This window comes from Rutidosis leptorrhynchoides, chromosome 2, assembly GCF_046630445.1.
Source record: "Rutidosis leptorrhynchoides isolate AG116_Rl617_1_P2 chromosome 2, CSIRO_AGI_Rlap_v1, whole genome shotgun sequence".
Classification (NCBI taxonomy): domain Eukaryota; kingdom Viridiplantae; phylum Streptophyta; class Magnoliopsida; order Asterales; family Asteraceae; genus Rutidosis; species Rutidosis leptorrhynchoides.
This window is the reverse complement of record NC_092334.1, coordinates 603308212-603332446: the sequence shown is the minus strand read 5'-3', so window position 1 is coordinate 603332446 and position 24235 is coordinate 603308212. Positions and strand designations below refer to the sequence as shown.

The 24235-nt window shown below is 31.1% G+C and overlaps 2 protein-coding genes and 1 long non-coding RNA gene across 3 annotated transcripts; 1 reads left to right on the top strand and 2 right to left on the bottom strand.

Moving 5' to 3' along the window:
- Positions 1-2525: 2525 nt before the first annotated feature.
- Positions 2526-4428, bottom strand: LOC139893416 (uncharacterized). Its single transcript, XR_011774525.1, has 3 exons — positions 4269-4428; positions 3306-3360; positions 2526-2914 (listed from the first exon to the last, which is right to left on the bottom strand). It is a non-coding gene; the product is annotated as an uncharacterized lncRNA (long non-coding RNA).
- A 7545-nt stretch (positions 4429-11973) lies between these two features.
- Positions 11974-15154, top strand: LOC139889956 (uncharacterized). The gene is made up of 9 exons (XM_071872864.1): positions 11974-12154; positions 13101-13253; positions 13694-13892; positions 14017-14098; positions 14453-14503; positions 14609-14676; positions 14777-14843; positions 14940-15002; positions 15128-15154. The coding sequence occupies exons 1-9, from the start codon at positions 11974-11976 to the stop codon at positions 15152-15154; spliced, it is 891 nt and encodes a 296-aa protein (XP_071728965.1).
- Positions 15155-17107: 1953 nt separating this feature from the next.
- LOC139893415 (K(+) efflux antiporter 5) lies at positions 17108-23986 on the bottom strand. The gene is made up of 19 exons (XM_071876580.1): positions 23570-23986; positions 23042-23085; positions 22734-22801; positions 22494-22530; positions 22323-22384; positions 22106-22181; positions 21594-21740; positions 21413-21496; positions 21215-21283; positions 21053-21130; positions 20834-20922; positions 20276-20372; positions 20028-20081; positions 19683-19778; positions 19047-19235; positions 18849-18926; positions 18400-18444; positions 18226-18321; positions 17108-17592 (listed from the first exon to the last, which is right to left on the bottom strand). The coding sequence occupies exons 1-19, from the start codon at positions 23805-23807 to the stop codon at positions 17530-17532; spliced, it is 1710 nt and encodes a 569-aa protein (XP_071732681.1). The 5' UTR covers positions 23808-23986; the 3' UTR covers positions 17108-17529.
- Between the last annotated feature and the right edge of the window lie 249 nt (positions 23987-24235).

Below are 24235 nucleotides of genomic sequence, written 5' to 3'. Positions count from 1 at the left end.
AGATAAGCAAAAAACCTGCGGGAATGAGATGGAGGGGTTAGCATAAAGCTAAGTGAATGACACTATCTATAAACAATAGTATATAACAACATTTTTCTACATGTCATACAACTAAAGCACGCAGAACCACTAGTGATGTCACAAGAGACAATGGTGGCCTAGCCAAGCCTACAACCGCAATTGATCGGACTGAGTTTACAGGAAGTTCCTTCCACATAATGAATAGTATATGTCCTCCACGCGGAACAAATGCGTAATTCAAACTTATACTAATCCTTCTGCCATAAGGAACCCAACCCCTGAACCTCGTTGATCTCTACCTACCGCTGCTCTTGATAGGGACGTACTAGGGTTTTAGCACGGAAAGCAAGCACGTATCAACACATATGCTAGCATTCAGTCTCAAACAACAAGAGTACCATGGCAATCCTAACTAGCATGGCACAAGGATAACTACTCTATACTATGCATCAACAGTTAGTCCCACTCACCGAATCCAGCAATATCTCAGTTATCTAACTTCCGAGCTTCTTCCTTGTTCTTATGGCATGAGAACAATATGAACAAAGTCAGTATAGTTGTCTAATCAAAATTAGACAGAAGGGCAGCATAACGGCAAGGAAACAACACTTAACATAAAAATCATCAAACCACACTGTCAAAGTCAATCAGTCGACTGTGTTCATCAGATGCAGCAGCAGCAAACTCGCGGGTTTTGAGTCAAATCCTCAAATCTCGATACCGGACTCGATTTTAACCTCAAAGCTGAACACAACTTGTTTACAAAACATTTTGGTAGATAAACCCACAAATATTACACACAAACAACTGTAATCACACTATTTGACACCAAAATCACTTTTTGACAAAATTTTACAAAAACTCTTAAAAATAAGAGATTCAAGCTATGATTTTGATCGGAAATTACCTTGTTTAAGACACTGAAATCACAAGGAAACACTTTCACTAGCTTAACAAATCTAAGAACAAGATTTGATGATTTAGGGTTTTCAAGTGGTGAAGTTAGGTACGTTGTGTGTGTGTGTGGGGGGGGGGGGGGGGGGGGGGGGGGGGGTGTTCTAGAAATGGAAAGAAAGACTTATACATAGCATAAATGGGTATAAAGCTCATCCCTCATAACACACGGATATTTAATAGTTATCTAAACTATTATGTATTTCGTTAGGCGGCCCTAACGGAGTCTAAATTAAATAAACAAACATGTTCTGTGTCCCTTGTCACAAACTGGCCTCAATCAAGCAATCAAATAATAATTATCTTATAATTAAAACCTAAGGGAAAAATAGTAATCTTACATCTAGGCCCGGTTTGGGGGTGTTACACTGTACCACAACTTTCGCTTTCAGTTCGCACTGCATTAAAATCACCAAAAAGAATATAGTTGCCACCATTCGCCATCATAAAATCTGAAAGTTTATTCCATAGAATTATCAACTATCGATTGAGGTGCGTACACGTTAACCATAAATACCTCAATATCTTCTACCCAATAATCTTTGACGATTACATAGTGAACATCACATCAAATATTTTCTTTTACAAACACAGATGGATCCCATGATGAATAATTTCACCCGAGGCACCTCGAGACAAACTAACAGCATAATCATAACGCATATTACCCCTAATAGATTTCAATCGAAACAATTGAAGGCATGTCATCTTTGACTCTTAGAGGCCTAAGAATTGTACCTTCGAAGATATACATAACTTATGTATCCACTTACGTTTCAAGAACATTTTAGACACGCAACTATTTATGGACATAATCTTCATTGAAACCCGTAAAAATACCGTTTGCGATTCACCAAATCATGACACCCTTTAAGATTATACCTGAGCATATCACCTACCTCAACTAAATGATCTGTCTCCATCCGGTCGCAATATTCTTCTACGTTCCGGTGGCCAAATGATTTAAACATGAAAGGAGTTTTACATTTAACCGAGCGGCCTGAATTCGCTTTGGATGTAATGTCACCTTTCTTTTCAGCAAAACCTGATGGAAACGGAATACTGAAACTTTCCTGCCCCGCTACTTTTGTACCCGAATCAATAGCCTTCGTTGATGGAGTATTCACTGACACATCATTATTAATCGTATCAGAAACAGTGTTATTTCCTCCCTAACTAACCAAATTTTCAGTAGGACTACTTGATTTAGACTCAACTGATTTATCCCCCAAACTAACTATAACTCCCCTACTTACAAAACCTAATAAATAATATAATAAGGAACTAATAGAAAAAAGGGCATTAACCTTATTCAAAGTCAAACTATAATATAAGTCAAAGGTAACTGATATTAAACTACAAGTAATAAAGTTTGAAAATCTCTAAGGCAAAGGTTCCAAGTCCAGTTCAAGTCTACACTCTTCCCTTGTTTCCAAGGCCCTTGATCACCTATCGTATAAGAAATAAAAATGGAATACGACTGAGCCAAAGCCCAGTGAACGAATATAACAAACACAGGAGTATAATATGACATTCAAAGGCTTATTTTAAAGTAGCTTATTCTCAAAATAACTTATTTCAAAGCAAAGTGCAAATAGGTTTAAATCCATGATACCAAGGATGCCAATATATCTGAAACGCCCTAGACTCAAAAAAAAAAAAAAATTATAAAAAAAAAACAGCATTGTGCGGCGCGCAAAATGTGATGCGGCGCGTTGTACAACACACACTGACTAAAATTCTTGAACCTGCTGACTGGCTAAACCGTCCAGGGACATAAGATAAAACATACACTTTAACTTCATTCGATGGCGTTTACATTCAAGTGGTAATTATCTTCGCGAGGATGGGAAAATGGAATATCCACTTACCCTAAGCGTCTTCAAACTAATCCGAGCTATGAGCATGTATTACAATTACTTCCACTAGTCTTCCGAACCTATCCAAAATGATAAAACTACAATGGGTAAGCATAAAGCTTAGTGAGTACATACATGTGTAAAAGATAATAAACTGCAACTACAACATTGTGTGTATATATATATATATATATATATATATATATATATATATATATATATATATATATATATATATATATATACACACACACACACACACACAACATAACCTTCAAAATTGCGCGCTAACGGATCCGTAGCCTAATCATTTGTGACAACCGCATAAGGCTTATTGCCACCTACAATTTCTAGCTTTTGCTAGTCAACTTCCATAATGTGGGATTTAAATCCCCTTCCAAAATCACACGTTATCACTTGCTCGAAAGCAATTCAACAACGTGTGACCCATTTACCCACCCATGTACTCACCTTAGCTTTCTTGACAACATGCGTTCCTTCTAGCTTTCCTTGACTCGATTAGCACCTAAACACAATGCTAATTCTATTAATTCACAATCATAATATCTTACCATTTCAATCATTACTATGTTAACTTACTAGTTAGCTTCCTACTTTCGTAATCTTATACTTACTACATTTCTTGCCTTTATTATTCATTTAGGTTCTTAACCATTTCTTAGCTAACATCTTCATACTTAAAATTGTTTTAGCTAAATAAATATCTTGCTTTCAAGAACATAGCTTTTTACAAATTTCTACACTTTCTATTTCCTTTGAACTTACAAATCAATTCTTCGATATACATTAGTGATTTTCATCTCATGATGCTACTACAAACTCTTTACATAACATATTTTAGTCAAAAAGATAACTTTGCTTTCTTTTAATTAATTACCATTTCCTTAATCATTTTTAATTCATTCAAAATCTTAAGCCTTACTTAAATTCATAATTTAACATGTTCACATGACAACTCTTACATTCTTTCATTTAAATTCAATCTTCTTTCATTAACACTTTCTTTCATTAAATTAGTTCTTATCAAGATCATAAGTCTTTTGACATTTAGCTAGGTAAATTAACATTTCTCTTCATTTAAGCATTTTATCAAGCACTTGGTGTGCATAATATTACTTTGTTCTATTACATCCCCAAAATCATGAACTTACTAACCATCTTATTATTTTAACCAATTTCATACATAAACATACTTTTAACATCATTAAAATTTCGTTTCTAAGCATCAACAAAGCATAATCCCATCTAAAATCAAGGACCCACTTTCATTTCTTCTAAAAAATTTACCTTTGATTTACACACTAGCATTTAAATCCGAATTTGACTAGTTATAAACATAATTTGTACATAATATTACATAGTAGATACATATTAAGCATAAACCTTAACCAATTTCAAGTAATCAAACCATACCTCATTTTCTTCTTTAAAACCCTAACTTGAATTTGAGCTAGATGGTGATGAAGATGAATGCATTCTTGCTTGCATTAAGATTGATTGCATTAAGATTGATTACACCAATTTTCCATTCTTCTTCTTGCTTCCATCGCCATCTCTCTTTCTCTCTATATTCTTTTCTTAATTTCTTAAATGAATAAGAATAGTTTCTGAAAACTTCAAGTTTTTTAATTAACTAGGGGTAAAGCCCGTGCGATGCACGGGTTCTTCTTTTCACTTTAATATTTACGTATTCATTAGGTTGTTTGGGTATTACTAAAGGTTTTTTTGGTATTACTAAGAGTGTTCAAATGATATATTCACATATGATTGTTTATTGGAAAAACTCAAAACATATAAATGTCGTGTTTATCATATAATCATTATCATGTACAATAATACACAAAGGTTTTTGTGTCTTTTTGTTCAACCGCGAAATGTCGCTTGCATTAGTGTTAACCCAATTTTTTTTATTAATTGTATAGTAAATAGTAATGTCTCTATATAAACTTGGAATAACATTTTAGCAATAGGTGAAGGAACCGATAAAGTAAATATTTAAAAGAAATAAACAAAATAAAAATAAATTGTGTAGATGAAGAGTTTTGTGAGGAATATTCAAATGAACCAAATTTTAAGTTGAGATTGACATGTGGCGCGATAATCACATGTGATTGGAAAAAAAAATTAAAGAAAAAAATTTTCGAAAATTTTTTTCCCGAAATTTTTTTTAAAATTTTTTTTTCAATCACATGTGATTGGATTTGACATGCAGTAAATCACATGTGATTCTGCATGCGAATCACATGTGATTGTAAAACTCAATCACATGTGATTCTGCATGTCAAATTCAATCACATGTAATTGAATTTTTTTTTTTAGTAAAATAACGATTTTCAGTTAATTTGTGCTAAAACCTTTAAACACCAAGTTTTTGATCAAATCACTGAATTAAAATCTGAAATTTTGAAGATATGATCACGAAACGCTAACAAACTTACTCAAATCACCAAATTAAAGTCGCTTTCCCGTTGAAATTTTTTTTTGAAAAAAAAAATTTGAATTTTTTTTTTCAATCACATGTGATTGGATTTGACATGAAGAATCACATGTGATTGTGTTTTACAATCACATGTGATTGGATTTGAAATGCTAAATTTAAAAAAAAAATATATATATATATATATATATATATATATATATTTATATTTATATTTTTCAAAAAAAAATTAAAAAAAAATTTTTTCAAAAAAAAATATTATTTAAAAAAAAAATTTAATTTTTTTTTTTTCCAGTCACATGTGATTGTTGCGCCACATGTCGCGCTCTAATTGGTCCGTTGAATTTCAAGGAAATTATTGAATTCTAGGGATTACAACACTTTTGTAAACACATCTTTTTTTCATGTATATTGTTGAAAGTTTCCGTGTAAATAACATTTCTTGTTGAGTTCTTCAACTCTTTATCATTGTCTTCCTTCTGTCGTGATTATCATTTATTATTCTTTAAATTCATCCATATATATATATATATATATATATATATATATTACTATACATAATTAAAAATAAATAAAGATAGATATACATATACATACGTCATGTACATATAGAAAACAAAACTCATTAATAGGTTTTTTTGAGATTTCAATTTAGAAAGGATGAATGGTTTAATCGAATATAGACATCTTTTGAGATATCAATGGAGTGGAAATATATGGTTTTGATTGAATGTGAAGAAAGAATGATGAACTTAATTATCACCTTATAGCAAAATTCTAAAGATTACAATTGGCAATCAAGCTTTTTGAAAATGAAGATTAAAATCAACTATCAACCTATATACATATATAGTTATGTCCAACTGAAATTAAGATTAGTACGTGAAATTTAAAACAGTAAACAATTAATAATGGGAAGATATCATATAAGAGTGTTTACCTTGGACATTTTTTTTTCCCCGATATCAAGATAGAGATATGAACCTTTTGCCATTATGCTTAAGAAATTGAAGTGCATTTTTTTTTTTTTTTTTTGTTTCGTGTGTGTGAAAGACAAACTGGTGAGATAGGGTGACAATTGGAAGGTTTTGTTCATTATATAGGCACGTGTCGTGCATAAAAGAAACGGTGCAGATGGTCAACCAAACCTAACACATTTCTTATTATGTAGTCTCTCACCGTCGTGTGAAACCTTATAAACACCATTATTATTTAATGTTATTAAATAAAATATTTAAACTAATCAACTACTTAGTTACTACAAAACGTAATAATCTAGCATGTATCATTGGATCAATTCATTTGCTGTTATTTAATTTTGGGAGTTAAAAGCTGATGATCTTCATTTCATGAGTTTAAAAGTGCCATTGTTTATTGTGTGAGTTAAAAACTCATTATCTTCATTTCAAGGCTTTATAGTTTTTATTTTTTACAATTTTTTAATTTAGTCTATGTTTATTTTTTTACTATCATTTGCTTATTTTACTAATAGTTAATTTCGGAGTTTAAGACTTATATTTATACCGTAGAACTCAAAACACAATTTTAGTAGTATTGTAAATGTAAATGTAAATGTAAATATAAATATAAATTTAAATTTATAATCACTACCTCTTATAAAGGTAAAAACTAAAAACTCATTATGTTAGTCGTTACGGAATAAAAAGTTGTTTTTACTACTCTTATAAGGTCGCATGACCTACTTATAAATTGTAATATGTTTGGAAATAATCCTTTAATTTTATTAGATAATATCAAAAAGAAAGAATAACTCCTATCATGACTCTAACGTCTGGCATTTAGCTTAGGGGATTTAAAGTGGATTTAAAGCTCTTGTTAATTAACTACTCTAATTCTTATGATAAACTTACTTTATTCTTATGTTTAAACTTAGACTTATTAAATTATTAATTACTGATTAGATATATTAAATCGTTAATTATTAAGTTCTATTAATACTTTTTACTACGTGTATTAGATGTTAGAGGGGTTAATTCAAGTTTTTTACCGTTACTTAATAGTGTGGTTAAAAGTCATAATTACTCCATAGGACTCGATCTTAGGATGTAGGTAGATATATCGAATTTTCACATAAGTCCCTCCACTTTCTAGAATTACGAAAATATACCAAACTGATCAGATATGTTGTGCGCGGCGCGCAGTGTGCCTGAATACAAAACTGGGTCGTTACAATATCAACGTATAGTACGAAACACCAATTTCATAAAATAATGCACTAAGAGTCAAAACAAATATATAACAAAGTATTAAAATGAAATCATAGGGTACCTACTCCACTAATCATTCATATCGGTGACGTTTCGTATGACACTACGATAAACATCCACCGTCAAAACAAACAAAATTCTAGGATCGATCCATACGCCTCGTATCAAAATCAAATAACAAAGAGCTCGTACTATCACCGGGTAATCATAAGGAGACGCCGTAGATATAACAAAATGCAACGCTACGGTCGATGTCACATTATTGGTGTCACAATAATGCGCTCATGGGACCTCCATGAATAGGTTACCCTTAGGCACATTTTAAGAAACCGATTTAACCGACATAGGATTACAATATAAAAATATTTTTACAAATGATTAAAGGACTTTAAAAAATTAATAAAATGAACTTAAATATTTTACGCTTGAGCAATACTTAAAATCTTATATAAAATAATATGCCGTTTTATTCTTAAAATCACGTGTCTACCCAACCATAAGGTCTAACTTTTGCCACTAGTCATTTACATACTTTTTAGCCCTTTAATTAAATATAACATATAAGTAACTTAACGGGACATGTAAAGCCACATAGAATGAGGAACGCTCGATACGAATCACCGTACCACTCGCACACTCACACACGTTCTTTACCGAGCTGTTTCGCGACACTTTCGAGACTTTTTTGGGCTGTTTCGGGACTGAATCGCAGCAGTTTTGGGGCTATTTTTGGGACTGATTCGGACTTATTTTGGGTCTAAATTGGTTGGTCTTCGAGCCACGGTTTGACACAATTTACAAATACAAAAGTATTATGATTCCTCAATTAACAAACATAAATAGCAAATTCGTTAGTACATCAAAAGTGAAGAAAATCATAACACAATTTATAGACTAACAAACATAGCGAATTTTCAAATAAGCATGTCATACCAATAATTTTTATACATAATTCAAAGAAGATTTTAAGGGAAAGAATTTAACGAAATGATCCTAGTACTACCTAGAATATCCGTACCTTATCTCAAAAAACGAAATTTCAAAGACGAAAGAATCTCCAAAAGGATGCGATAACCGAATGAATCTAATAAATATAAATATATGAGCACAAAATACATTTAAATAGAGAGTATGTAATATTCTTTATTTCATAATATCATCATATGATTCTTATGTGTTTATTCTTATTATTATAAAATTATAAGTTTGATTAAAACTCCATTATCTTGAAATATTCTAAAATATGAAATGTTAACACAAAGAATTACATGAATTTTGTGTGGTTATATTATATAATTGTAGAGCTTATATAATAATAATATACTATTAAGAATGTAGAACAAAAGATAAAATGTATTACCTTAACACTAGGACACCAAACAATCTTGCATTGCCACCAAAATGAATCAAATGCATAGGATATTGTAAAGCAAAAGAGTGCAGATTTTTTAGTAGAAAAGATGGGAGAAAATGGAGAAAACTTAAGCATTTCATTTGCAAAAATATGTGAAAGGTCTCATATTAAAATATCATTAGTTTAGAGATGAATGGATTATAAATTTGAAAGTAAATGGTGATTAAAGTTAAGTTACTAATAAGTTATAATGACATGGTATCCAAATATTTCTTTATGTATCTAGACATGTAAATGATGCAAAGTTCAATCACACACATTGTATCTAGTTTATTAAAATTTTAGGCTCATGATAAAAAGAATAAAATGGTAAAAGTCTAAATTATAAAGTGAATTAACTAAAAGGTACATAGCTTAAGAATTCATTTAACATGTGACAACATAATAAATATTTAACTTATCTTAACTTTAATGTTTAAACAAACTTAGGTATAATTAATTATATTAAACTTATGATATAGTGTAACTATTTACTTATAAATGATTATTCTTCAAAACATGTCTTAAATATTATCAAAGTTGTAGTGTTAATTTTGTGTGGTATTACACTAACGCCTTCAAATTCTTTAGATGGAATTGATTTTTTTTGTTTTTAGTTTTAAACAAAAACAAACCGAAACTGCTTTTGAATTCAAGGTTCTGGTTCGGTTTTAACAATTGAATTCAATTTTCAAATCAATTTCGTTTTTGAAAGTTCAATAATTACAAAAATCAAAACGACCAAACCGAACTAACTGAAAACGTAGTGAACTGACTAACACCCTTACATATTACACTTATTGTCAAAATATATTCGATAAATAAATAGATATGTAATTAAATTACTTATTAAGTATTCAATATATTAAGCAGAACATTTACTCCGTAGATGTTTATACTAATTTATCTCTTAATTAATTGTTTTGCTTTTAAGTATTACTAGTAATAGATAGTAATGGCAATGGTGACTCGATTCAGCGGATAGCCATTCGATTCACTCGTTTCGTGATGGGTATGAAAATTTTAAATGAATATAAATATGAATATGCATGAACTTAAATAGATATGAATATGAATACTGGTGAAAATTTTATTTCATACATATATCAATTATCACTCGAAATAGATATATAAATACATAAATATTGATATATGTAAACACATTCACTATTACAAATGCATTTACCATTATACATACATTTTCTTACAATAATTTAACTATGATATATTACCACTAAACACGTAAATGAACATACATATTCCACATTTAATTTATCGTAGTCTATGCGTAATAGTAAATTTAACAATTCATGTTATATATTCGATAAAGAATACAGTTCTTGTAGATACATTTTAATTATATCAAATTATATATATCTTAATTATATTAAGTTTTGTTTTTATCACATATTAGAAAATATTATAACATATTTTGAATATTCAATGAATATCGATTAACTCGTTTAATTCACTAAATACAAATAAAGGTGGATGAACCTAACTGGATATGAATATGGATGAATAAAAACTAAATGAATATGGATATATCGTAACCTGATTCATAGCTGATCCTAGGAGTGTTCATTAAACGGTTACACCCGAAAAACCGCCCAATCCAAATGCTTTTGGATGAAATAGGTTTGGCTAATTCGGATTTGGTTCGGATTTTGGGTGATACCCGATTTATAAAATGGTTAGTGGATTGGTCATGGATATAAAATTTTAATCCATGGTTCTAAACCGAATACCCGAACTATTGGTTAACGTTTTAATTTTTCATTTTTATACTTTTATAACTTTTATAAGATATCCCTATAAGATATATGAAAACTATTTCGTCAAATACATACATAAAAGAAGAAAGCTACCAACTAAATTAGTGTCAATTCTCGTAAATCAAGGATTAATTCTGATACTCATTACATCGTAAATCAATAATTCTTTCTCAACTAATTTTATTTGAATTATAATCAATATCATTGCCATAATGTTATCATTGATTTTCATCTATAATGCCTACACTGAATGTATTTGAGTATGATTACTATGGTTGTTGATTGTTAATCAGTACTCCAAATTATTTGTACACTATAGCGTGTTTTATATTGGTTATTTTTTTATCAGTTACTAGTCCCTAAGTTTTTTAATTGGTTTAAATGGGGAACCGACCCGAATAAACCGATCTTATATTCGGTTGGATTGGTTTGGTTTTGATATATTTGGTTTGGTTATTGGTTTTCAAAAATATTATAAAAACCGATTTATCCAAGCCGTTTAAACCAAATAAACCATAAACCGCCCGAATGAACACCCCTAGCCTGATCCTTTGTCATTCCAAGTAATAGATAGTTTTTCCTATTTATTTCTTATGAGGGGTCGAGTAAATGGAGCGTATGTTGGGTAACTTTGTTGTCGCATGATCGTCACTATTATCCTCTTAATTTCCCCTGGCTTGGATTATCAAGTTCGTTTCCCCCTCATTTCAAATGAATAGAGCTATCCCTTCCTTTTAACAGAATAGTATACTCCTATGTTCTCCGATTTATATTGTATAGATCATGTAGAGCAATGTAATTATTCAATCCATTAATAATAATGATATTTTCTTGCTTTTCAAAAAAAATAAAATAATAGATTGTAGTAAAATAGCTATACACATATAATTAAATTATAAAATAAATATTTAAATATACAATAAGCTATTTTCAAACAATTCCGACCGAGATTTAATTTTGAAGGTATAAATATCATAAAGTATTCCGTAGTTTAATTGCATTAAATTTACAAAAATTACAAACATTAATTATAAATATTTGATACAATAAATGTTTTTTTTATATTTATTGGTTATTAATGACATTTTTGTCAAAGTCAAAATAAACAAATGGACCCACGTGTTCAAAAGTGTGTTCTCGGCGCTAAAATATACATAGCCACCCTGTAATCTTTATCTAATCTATCTAATTAAGCATATATTTCACACGCAAAATTGAAAAATCTCAAATTTCAAAAACACAATTAGGGTTTGTTTGTAGTTTCACTACACACATTAGCGATAAAATGGATGATGTTCAGGAGATGATGGAAGGATTAGCAATAGATGAATCATCATTGGTTTATGTTGATTTTGAATACGAGTTTGATGCATGTCACTTTTTTGATTTTTGTGTTGATGAAACAGATTATGATGTACTAAAATCGGAACGCTGGTTCTTATATGATCATGGATACAATTCTGCTCGTAAGCATCTAAGATTTATGATTACATGTTAACTATTTTGTTTACATGTTAAAACTTTTTCAAATGAACTGATGTGTGATGAATTTTGAGATCACCGATTAGTTAGACCGCAAACATAACAATAAATATACATGTTGTATCAAAAGGTGGTAAATTTTTTATTGGTTTTTGTTACATATCCAATTTATTTTACATAGGACATGAACTATTACCAAAACCCTAGTCGATGCTTTGTTCCTTAAAGTTGAGAGCAATAGGCCTTTCAAACAGATAAAAAAATATATATATATATTTTGTGCCCCAAACTTTTGGTTAATTTGTTACTTTAAAAATACACATCTAGCTTTTAAGTTTTGTAATGTAACAGAACATTTTGATAAAATGAATCTTTTGGTGTTAAAGATTGTATAATTACAACCCATTTTAGGTACTCAAGCTGGTTTATTCCTGATGTTATATAAAAAAATTGCTACACATATAATTTTAAAGTGATGTTATATAAAAACTGCAGTGAGATTGAGAACTATATTTTCATATACCGTAAGAGATGTAGATATATGTTGCCAATGTGTTTGTGTTTATTCTTGCATCAATGAAATATCTCTAGGTAAGTAGGTTTCTAATGGTTCATATGAAATTGTTTATATTCGGCGATGGTTACATAAACGCGAGTTAACGGATAAGGCTTTTTCTGTTTAGATTACCTAGGGAAGGTTTAGGTCTATCTGGAAGAGGGGAGTATTTTTACTCAGATGTATCTGTGACCCTTTCCGACTATTTTCTCTGGTCACCTCAAATTATGCTGCTAGTGAGCTCACCCTAAGACCTAGTGTGAAAGAACATGCTATTTTGGGATGGTTGAGTGATGATTACATATAAGTATGTAATTAACCAAATTTTCTGATGTAATACTTATGATTCATGAATTTTTTGTGGATGTGTTTAGCTTACAAGATGAAGATTAATTTAACAAACTTATTCATTGGCACTCCTGCAAAAGATGATGCAAGCAGCTCAATGGAACTAAAAGTTATTAGTCCTTCCATTGTTACTCCTACAAATTTTGACATACCACCTTTACAAGAGAATAATATTCAAGGTATGAATAATGGATTACTCGGTGCTACTAATAATCATTTTGAGTTACTTCTATTAAATTTCTACATACGAATATTAGGGACCTTTTTCCTTTCCATATCTTACCATGACGTAGTTAAATCAACGATTATTTAAGGATGAAATCTGTTATATATATAAGATATTCATTGTTAAAATAGATTTAAGGCTAGCGAAGAACAAAAATCTATAAATGGTGTTAGGCAGCAACACCCAATTTCTATTCCTTTTCTATTTGAAATTTGTAATAAGATACATATATTCGGTTTTGATCGGTATAATGTTATTTAGATATGAAGTGTTCTTCTCCTTCATTTTAGTTAATTTATTATTTCTGTTTCTGTTTGAGAATCTTGCGTGAACAGAGTTTTTCTATTGCTGTTTTCAGTTTGACTTAACATAATAAATTGTTTATTCATGTAGTTACTGCTTCAAGTCTGTCAGTACGTGAATACCTTGACGATATTCAACGTTTGAGAGCTGCATTCAAGGAGTCCGCGGCTAATGAGTCTGTGACCACAAACAGATCACCAAAACCATGTGCAGCATTCATGAAACCCACTGTTAGTCATTTGGCTAAACAGATTAACGCCGAAGATACACATGCTGGCTCTTGTGGAAGGTAATTTACAGCCATGTCTAACATTCATATTTATTATAGTGTTACATTTAATTTTGCTCGTATATATGTGTTTCGCTGCTATTCTAATGTTCCACTCCTTCTAATCCATTGCTTTACGTATAAGGTCACCTAGGCTACAAACTCCTACTCGCTCTGTAACTGAGGATCCCAAAAGACAGAAGCTAGAGATCGGTTTCTTGCGTAAGGTATTATCTGATTTATATAAGTAAATTTATTCAAGAGAGCGCTTTTGTTTCTATCTTTATATATATGTATTTTCTCCTTGGCTGTAATTAATCGCAGCGTTACATAAATGAGCTTTAATAATCAATGAGAAATGGGAATTCACTTCCATCCTATGCTTTATAGATATTCTTAATCTAATGATTATCTTGTAGTAATGTAATTAGATACGTATACCGTACATTGTGGCAAACGAATTCTATTTAATTCTGCATATCATTATTGTCGAATCATCACAGAAACAGTAAGAAAACTAGTTATAACTGTAGTTTCATCAACCACATTAATACACTGATTTCTCTTCGTCTTGAAAATAGGTTTCGCAATTGAATCATCAAGCTTCATACTCGCACAAAACTACTATAAAGGTATTAAAACGTTCAACCTCGCAAGATTAAAATTTGTATTTGATTTAAATAACAATTATAACTTGATAGAAACATGGACATTATTATTGTGCTTGTTCATTGCAGAGTGGATCTAAAACTACCATCCCTAAAGAGCCTAAATTACTGACAGAAGAGAGAGCGCGAATGCGTAGGTAATTATTTTTTGTCAATATATTCATTTTACTTTTATCGTACGTAGGCTGCAAAGTATCTAACGACAGTGGCTAATTAATTCTTCTAATTACATACCAGCTTTAGATCCAAGAGTAAAGCTGAAACTAATACTAATATATTCAAAGCGCAACCGTCGAACAAAAATGTGGGTACACGCAGTTAATTAATATATATTCTTAATCTGTTTTCACACTAAAGAGTAACTTGACCATGGATCATGCATGTCAAATTTTATTGGCAGTTTTTTTCGAATTCTCCATTGGCCATTCCTAAGAAAAGCATGACAGATACACCCATTTTTCAGGTTAAATATCTCATTTTTACTCAATTTGTTTATGGGTACTAATACAGCATATGTATAATATGCATGTAATCTTTGATCTTTGATCTTAATATCTTTATATCTTTATATTTGAACTCTGTCTGCAGAAATTTCACTTCAAGTATAACAACTGATACACCAATTTGACGTCCATCAACTACTGTAAGCTTAAGCTGTTAAGTTTCTTAGATTAGATTATGTTATAACTTATAATAACGTATTTCTATATATATTACTCATATTTTGCCGTCACACCTTAAATAATGTAATAATACGTCCTTTATTTTCAGGCGCCTATGAACACATGTATTTCGTCTTCATTGATACAAAGTGAAGTTATACTGTTTGAAAAGTCAGAAATTTTGGATCCATTACATCATCATTTGATTGATTTCAGTACACAAATGGAAGGAGGAGCAAAATTTCCATTGGGATCCATATATAAAAGATCAAGGATTTCGGGAGTAAACATTTATTAGTTGCGTGTTAGAACGTTGAACTTCATCATTGTTGAGAACATACCATTCTGGCAACAGAGTAAATGTGTTGCTGGTTGTTTGTACTTTTTCTCATTTTTGGTTGTCAAGATTAATTGAGACTTCATGCATTTACCATCATCTTAGATACAAAACAAATGTTGGTCACTAATGATTAGTCAATTGATTAAATATCAGATGCTTTTATGCATGAGTATGTTATTAAATAAAACAAGACTTGCACTTTGCATTAATCCAGCATACATGAAAGCTTTTCTTTGGAGCATCTTGCCAAGAATTTGAATTGATATATATGGGTTATGTTTACACCATTATGCCTTGTTTCTTATTGATGCATGCCTTTGTAATGCTTATCAGAATCAAGGGGGGTCCGGTAAATAAGAGGTCACAGGTTCAAATCCTGACAGGGACAAAGGTGTATAAAGTATGTAACACGACCAAAAGGCCTTTTGCTTAGTGGTATGCAAGCAGCCATCGACCAGAGGTTGTGGCCATTGTGTTATATTATATATATACATTTTGTATATAACTTTTGTATATATGGGTGAATGTACATGTTATGTGGAGTATGACTATCAAATTCTAAATTGACCCTTTTCGTATGAAGTACTTGAATCCGCATCTGATGTCCAAAAAAATTAAAAAAAAAAAAAAAAAAAACAAGAGTATTCAGATAAAACTACCTTTTACTTGGATTAGACCATGTTTGTTAAAACTTAACAAAACGTGTATATCGGTTGAGACATGGTGACCTGTGTTTGTTTAAACTTAATAACAGTGAAATACAAAAAGGCTTTATACTGTTTTCAGTTTTTGGCTATTTAAGAATTCAACCCATAAAATAAACATCAATTAATCACACACAACATATAGTCGGAACATACATTATATGTACACCATACATTATATGTACACATGGGCAAAATATATATTTAGAACAAAATATATATTTAGAACTTTACAAGAGAGAAGAAAACAAGCATACCTTATATAAATCCACGTGGATAGTATACACATTTAAAACTTATGAAGAGAAAACAAATGGGGTGTTATTCGACACCAAGTTACAAGCTTCGTTAAATCTGTTCAAAGGATTGAATACAAAAATCACAATAGGCCCACGTCGGAATGCCTTACTCCCATAGGAAAATCAAATTCGCACATCGTTCTGCTCACATTATAATCTAACCAACGTACTTGTCTTCGTTGTGCCACTTCAATAAAATTTATTTCATCTTTGACACCAATGACATTGAACCTAAGATATTTTCTAACGTCTACCTCTCAAAAACCTTAGGCTACATGACTACACCTATATATATATATATATATATATATATATATATATATATATATATATATATATATATATATATATATATATATATATATATATATATAAACTGATGTGAAATAATTCTCCAAGATCAGATCAAGCTCATAATCAACCTTACATGTATATGTATTAATGTATATATGTGTGAAAGTTTATGAAAGAGGGTCATGGGATCTAACAAAAATAGGCAAATCAAACAGATTTAAGTACATTAAAGCAACACTAATCATGACGAGACACATAAGATTAAGATGTTAAAAATCAATAATTGACCAAACAAAGTGCAGATTACATCTAGTAAAATATGGTTGTTTTGAGGATATCTAGAACGATCATCTATACATCATTCACATATGCCGTTGTGTGATGTTATGCCTCCTTACACCATGGAACACCATACACAACACACACACTACATATAGGCCGTGCGACATTAAACCAATAGACTATCAAAATTGGCTTTTAATACGTATCTCCATACATTCTCCAATAGCAACCACGTAGATGTCGTGTGCACATATACGACAAAGACGTAACCCCTCCTATCTGTACATGAATATTCCTAAGTTAACAGCGATATTCTATTTTATAGCTAGTCACTCAATGGGTGTATCATGAATGGCATCAGGACTGTTGTAGATGCAAGAATTGTTGATTATAACTTGAAATCTATGGGTCATAGCACTCTGTCGCGTAGTTCAATCACTTTGTTATGTGCTTCAATCACCGAAGTTTTCTCCTGTGTTTAACAGTACAACAGTTTAAGTTAAAGAAATATGCAACTAGGTACTCTGAAAAATCATCTGACATTTAATGATGATGAACAATAGTCAACGATGATGAATAAAAGATCTTTAAGTTAGCATCGACTTTCCAAAATATTTGAGTAAGCATTCCTAAAGTACCCTTGAATATCACATTGCACAGGTGTAAAGGTGGAATAATGGACAGGGGTAAACAGCTTATGTAATGGATCAAATAGGTACCTAATGATATTGATTCGAACGGGTACTAAAACTTATTTTTTTACCATACTATCTTTTAATCATAGAACATAACTAGTGTGTCAAAGATGCTTCCTATTAATATAATCTGAGCGAACTGCCACAAATTTTGACCCGTTCAAGCAGCTTCCTATTATAATAATCTTTTCATTTTACCTGATTAACCAATTAAAGATAAAACGTAACTTGAAGCGACCCAAGCATACTACAAGCCTAATGCAACTAAAGTAGTAAGGTTTTACACATGGGCATATATATATATATATATATATATATATATATATATATATATATATATATATATATATATATATATATATATATATATATATAGAGAGAGAGAGAGAGAGAGAGAGAGAGAGAGAGACCTCAGGCTCTGTGGTGGTATCAGCAGGGAACCAATGCATCAAAACTCCTAAGTGCATGATAGCAGGTATCAGCTTAAAAAGTACAGGAGTCGTCACCTGCATTACTACAATGTTAGACGTACATAGATAACACAAAGTACCCACTTTATTAAAAAGAGACTATCGGAAACGTACCAGACTGAGAGCCGTCGTTCCAAGAAGAAGAAGGTACATCTTTCCCTATAAGGGGAAAAAGAAATGCACTAGCACATATCAGCACATCATTAACAAAGAGGCTAGTGTCACAAAAACCCAACTTCAGTTCATTCATCTTCGACGTATTGTTATATTCTTATTATTATTTAATACTATAATTATCACCTTTTCTTGGCAATGTAGTGATGCCCATTAAATTCTAAGTAAAGAAAGATTTATTGAGCACTCAAAATGCTCACATTACAAGCCAGAAGTAATAAATGATTACTCAAAATGCTGAATAGACAAATTTTGGGCTAAAAAAATAACTTAAAGTCAGATTATAAAAAGCGTTATTGGAAAGAAGCCCTCAAGTTCACTAAAAGGATAACAAAGGTTATGTAGTAGTATTACAAATGTAATTCAGATGAGAAAGAGTGAAAGAGAACCTCAACAAGATGAAGATTTGAGGCACGACTTAAAAGAACAAAAGCAAACTCCCCAATTTGAGCAAGCATAATTCCAACCTACAGAAATACCAAAAAGAATTGGATATGCAATTAAGTGATTAATTGAAAAATCTGTATAATCCAGTTGCACAAATCAAATGAAATGAAAAATCATACAGATCCAAAAGCACAACTTACAAGAAATGATGTCTTAACGCCATATCCAAAGGCCTTGGTAATTATGGCAGAAACTGTAGTCTTTACAACTATGACCAAAATAACAGATGCTAATAGTATATCCACATGAGTCCACAAGAATTGCACATGAATCAACATTCCTATGCTTGATAGGAAAAGAGCTGCAAATAAGTTGCGTATTGGTTCCACCTACAGACATACAAAAGTTATCAACCATTCATCAAAGAAAGTGTCGCCATGAATTAAAAAAAAGATTTTGTAAAATAATACAATGACACTTGCACTTAACTTATGAAAACTGTGAATCTATAATAGCAGTAAATATGTGTGTGTAATAGAGGAGGCAAAAATGACCATGTCACATGGGGTGGGTATGGTTTAATATAGGAGGTTAGTGTGGTACATATCATTAACACTATGTTACATTAATACAGTAATGTAGCATATTTTCTCTTTCGAAAAAACATGATTAACGATACTCGAAATATTTCAAGTGCGCTTTATGTTACTTTTGACCTCGTTGACCTATTTCCTTTTTAAGCTAAAACATAACCCAAATCTCCCCATTCACAAGTTGGTTAAAATTGTTCCACTAATGTGTATTGAATTGTAAAAAAAGATTGCATGGTATATAACCTGATCCAAAGTATGTTGTGCAAAATCTGTTGTAGAAATCATAACACCAGCCACAAAAGAACCAAGCTCAAGACTTAGCCCCAACTTGTCGCTGCACTGAAAGGTTAAAATACGATATATGATATCAGACTAATAGAACTGGACAGACAAATCAGTGGATAGAACGATTATAATCTGAAAATTTTTCAGCACACTATACAAGAAAACAGCTTTAGAGAAATACTTATGTGATTGAGTTGATAGTCTATTTATCTAATTACCACAAGTGACTTTAACTTAAATTACTTGATTCTTACTTCAAATGTTTAAATATAAATTGGATAATGAAGAGGTTATTTAACCTACCCAAGCAGATAATAAGCAGAAAGCCACTGCAGCTAGCTGGTAGAGTTCATTCGTCTGAAGCACAAGAACGAACTAAATTAAATATGCATATAAACCAAGCTAGATGAATTAAAAAAATTTGACAAAAAAAAATGTTTAGCCAAATAATGGACCGTAAAAACGAGGAAAAAAGAACATTGGTGTGCTGGCAAGCTTATGGCGTTTGACAACGCGTGGATAAATGATATTGACATATGATCATAACTTACTTGAGATGATAGTTGAGCCATCAGCTTCAGGAATCGAGGCATGAATGACCATGTTAATAATGATGCACCCAAGAGATATGCCGACAAAGTCATCAGTCTGAAAAATTAAAACAAAAAAAAAATTAACTTAAGGTTACATTAATAAAGTGTTTTAGGAGGTTTTAGACATTGAACATGCAATTTAGGAGACTTTCAACCTGTAACCAATTTCAATTTAAAACAATTTTTTTTATATTTTTATAATAGAAGATAACGTGACATTAAACATACAATTTAGGAGACTTTCTGCCTGTAACCTATTTCATTTTAAAACAGTTTTTATAATTTTACTAAATAAAAGATAATGTGTAGCCCAAAACCACAAAACTGCCACCTAGAGACTGTAACTTCTTTATATGATTTAAAGCGTTTAAAGAATAACATAAGTACCAAAAACAGAACCATGTAACTTATATCTCACACAATCTCAGCAAACACTCTAAGGTGGAAAGTGAACCGGTTGTTATATTATTTAAGCACATCATAAAACAAAAACAGAGGTCAAAGTAAAGAACTTACACTCTTCCCATTGAAACCAACCCCTGTAAAATCCCACTGTTGCCACCCAGAACCGGAAGCAAAGCAAACAGTAAGCCAACAGCACAATCCTTAACAACAGACCAAATTGAATAAATTAGAACATGCATTTCTTCGTACCATATTATATTATATATCTATTTATCTATTTATAATTATAATAATAAAATCCTAAAATCAAAAAGTAGGGCTACTAATTACCTGAAAAATGAGTGTGCCAATAGTGACTTGACCATGAACAGCATTATTGCTATTTTTCTCAACCAAGAATTTCACCACCTGTATAGATGAAGATCAAAAAAAGATTTCTCTATAGCAAAACAAACAAAAATCACAATTAAAAGAGTTGATTAAGTAACAAACCACTGCAGTTGATGACATGGACAAAAAGCAACCAACAAAAACACCCTCTGACAGCTCTGCACCACATACCTGTATCCATCAATATATTACAAAAAATAATAATAAACTAATCAATAAAACGCTGTTGCGATGTGATGCTCTACATGTGTGCACCACAATTATGTAAACACTCGATACAAATAAGAAGAATAGATGTACCATGGCCAATGTTCCACACAAAAACATGAGAATAAGTATTTGAAGTAAACCTCCAAGAACAGCAACAGGACCCACAGCTTTTAGCTGTGCATTTTAAATAATTATGACAAATTTAGCACATGAACAGGGCATAAACTTGAAGAACTTGTTGAGGAAAACAACTGGAAAACATGAAGAAAACCTTTGACATAGAAAATTCCAGCCCTAAAGCAAATAATAGGAACACCACACCAAACTGAGCAAATGTCTCCACCTGTACCATCTCACTTACAAATTTCAAACCACCAGGTCCAACCACGGAACCAGCAAGAAGATAGCCGACAATAACCTAGCAAAGACACCATGGATTAATAAAATGAGGCTTTTGTTTGGGTCAGTCCAAAACGCTTTTGGCCCCAAGTTCTTATAAAGATTTATAGATGGGAAGTATGCTCAATATGGTTAACACTAAGCTATTCAGTATTTCAACATTAACATGATAAACGATTTCATAAATTTGACGCATAGATCCTTTGAAAATATATATTATACTTTTTTGTTTGACAAGTGAGATAGTATAACATTTAGTCTAAGCTGACATATTCTTTCGTAAATGGGTTGAAATTGCCAATTCTGATTTTTGTATATAGAATTTTTATTGAAATATATTACGAACAACTAACACTTAACAGCCATTTGGTCAGATATACTAACCGGTTGTCCCATACAGGAACAGATAATACCACCAATAGCAGCAGAAACAATGATCACCACCAAATCTGAAATTAGCCTATATAGTAGAAAACAGTAACCTCCGATTACAAACAATATCAACATGAAACGTACAACTACCAGCTTTTTATCAACAAGTACCAAAGACTAAAAAATTCATTTAAATATGAGTATATCTGAAACATACAAAAGATCTGACCTTACATCTACTTGAAGAATTGGATATTTAGATTTCTTATTTGATATTACAAACACGTTATCCTGCAATTAGGCAAAACAACATCAATTATAAGTAAATTTTGGTGGTAAAACGTGAAATCAATAAAATGTTATAACTTATAAGAATATAATGGTCCTACAGTCAATTTACCTGTTTGTCTATTAGTGTTTGTGTGCCTTCATCTTCACTGTCAAAAGAAACCAAGTTCAAATGAATTGGTGTTCATGCCCAAACCATATACATAACGGGATTAATGTTGCAGGAGCCATCATACCAGTGATATAATAATGTCATTTGGGAAATGAAAATGAAAGATATTCAAATGCCTATTTATTACAAAACGACAATAGTTCAACTAGCTACTACTTGGGTATGCAATAAGCTACTTACCTTGACTCTTGAGTGTCATTTTTGTTAGTCTTCTCATGTGTAATTTTAGCGACAGTCTCCAGCACAGCCTGCAAACCTCATTCAAGGAATGTCATATATGAAATTACAGAAATAGAGTAGGACACGCTACTATACTGTTTAAATCAAATAACTATCAATTAACTATTTAACTATTACAGTTCAAACCAGAACTGTAATCTTTACAAGACTGCAAAAGTTCAAAACTGTTCACACATATATCCATGATCTAGGCAAATGAATTTACTTTTATCTTAAAACTTCATCAAGATAAAAAAAAAAAACCTTACTTCTTGATCAGCTACACTGTTGTTAAAACTGCTCCGAGCAGAACCTAGCATCATAGCAAGTGCAACTAGAGTGAGATACCAACTAATCAACAAAATACAAACGAGCTGAAGAAATTTTTAAAAACGTGACAAACAAATAGTTCACAGTAACATAACGACGAAGCCAGGTTCCAAGTACCATCGGATCATGTGAAGAAACACGAACAAATTGATTGCTGAAAATTTATAAGTTCAACACTCGAGTATTACATTATAATCAACTAACAACACTCCAGGTTAAAGAGCTACTTTACTCTTCTTTTCATATGTAAGCTAATATACTGTAACAAAATCTATACAATTCTACTTTAATAAATAGCAAATTTAACCTACCACCATAATCTGACTAAATTAAGTTAAAACCAAAATTTTCACATATTTTAGTTAAATTTTAATAACTCACAACACTTGAAAAAACTTAATTAACATGTTAAACCGCAAAACAACAGGTGATAAAGTAGTATAAGATAGCTGTAAACCCTAATTTACCATCAGTAGACTCGTTATCAGAGAACTCTTTCTCTAAAACACGATCGAACATTTTAGCGATACTACCATCACCGGACTCCGGCGCCGATGAATTAACTAAAGTTCCGTAAAATCTCTCCCTAGTTTCCTGATCAGATCTAGCGGAAACTGATACTGATGCACAAAACGCGATTATAATGATTGAAACGCATGAAATATATAGAAATTGGATATCAAGTTTTGCGCAAACGCTCGCCATTGAAGCAGTGAATTCGGATGGAATCAATTATTTAGATTCATATGAAATTGTAGGGATATGAAACCCTAATTTTGAATTAGAATGTGGAAGTTATAAAAGTCAATAAAAGGATCCGGAAAGTGTAAGAACCGTTTACGTAAAATGAAGGCGAAAACAATTGGGGTTCGTTGCGATTTATGACAATGATGATGATAGAATTAATTCAATTAAATTAGATTAGGCGATTGGAAGTATTTATTTCAGGCGGGATGTGTTTGTTGTACGGTATGTACAGTAGTTTCTATATGTTCGTCCCAATACTTTTTAGTTTTTACTACTCCGTAATTTTTATTTTTTAAGGACTATGTTGCAAAATATAACATGCTTGATTTTTTATGATGATTTTAACCTTGCAATTAATTAATTGTTAAATAAAAAATCCTAATAAC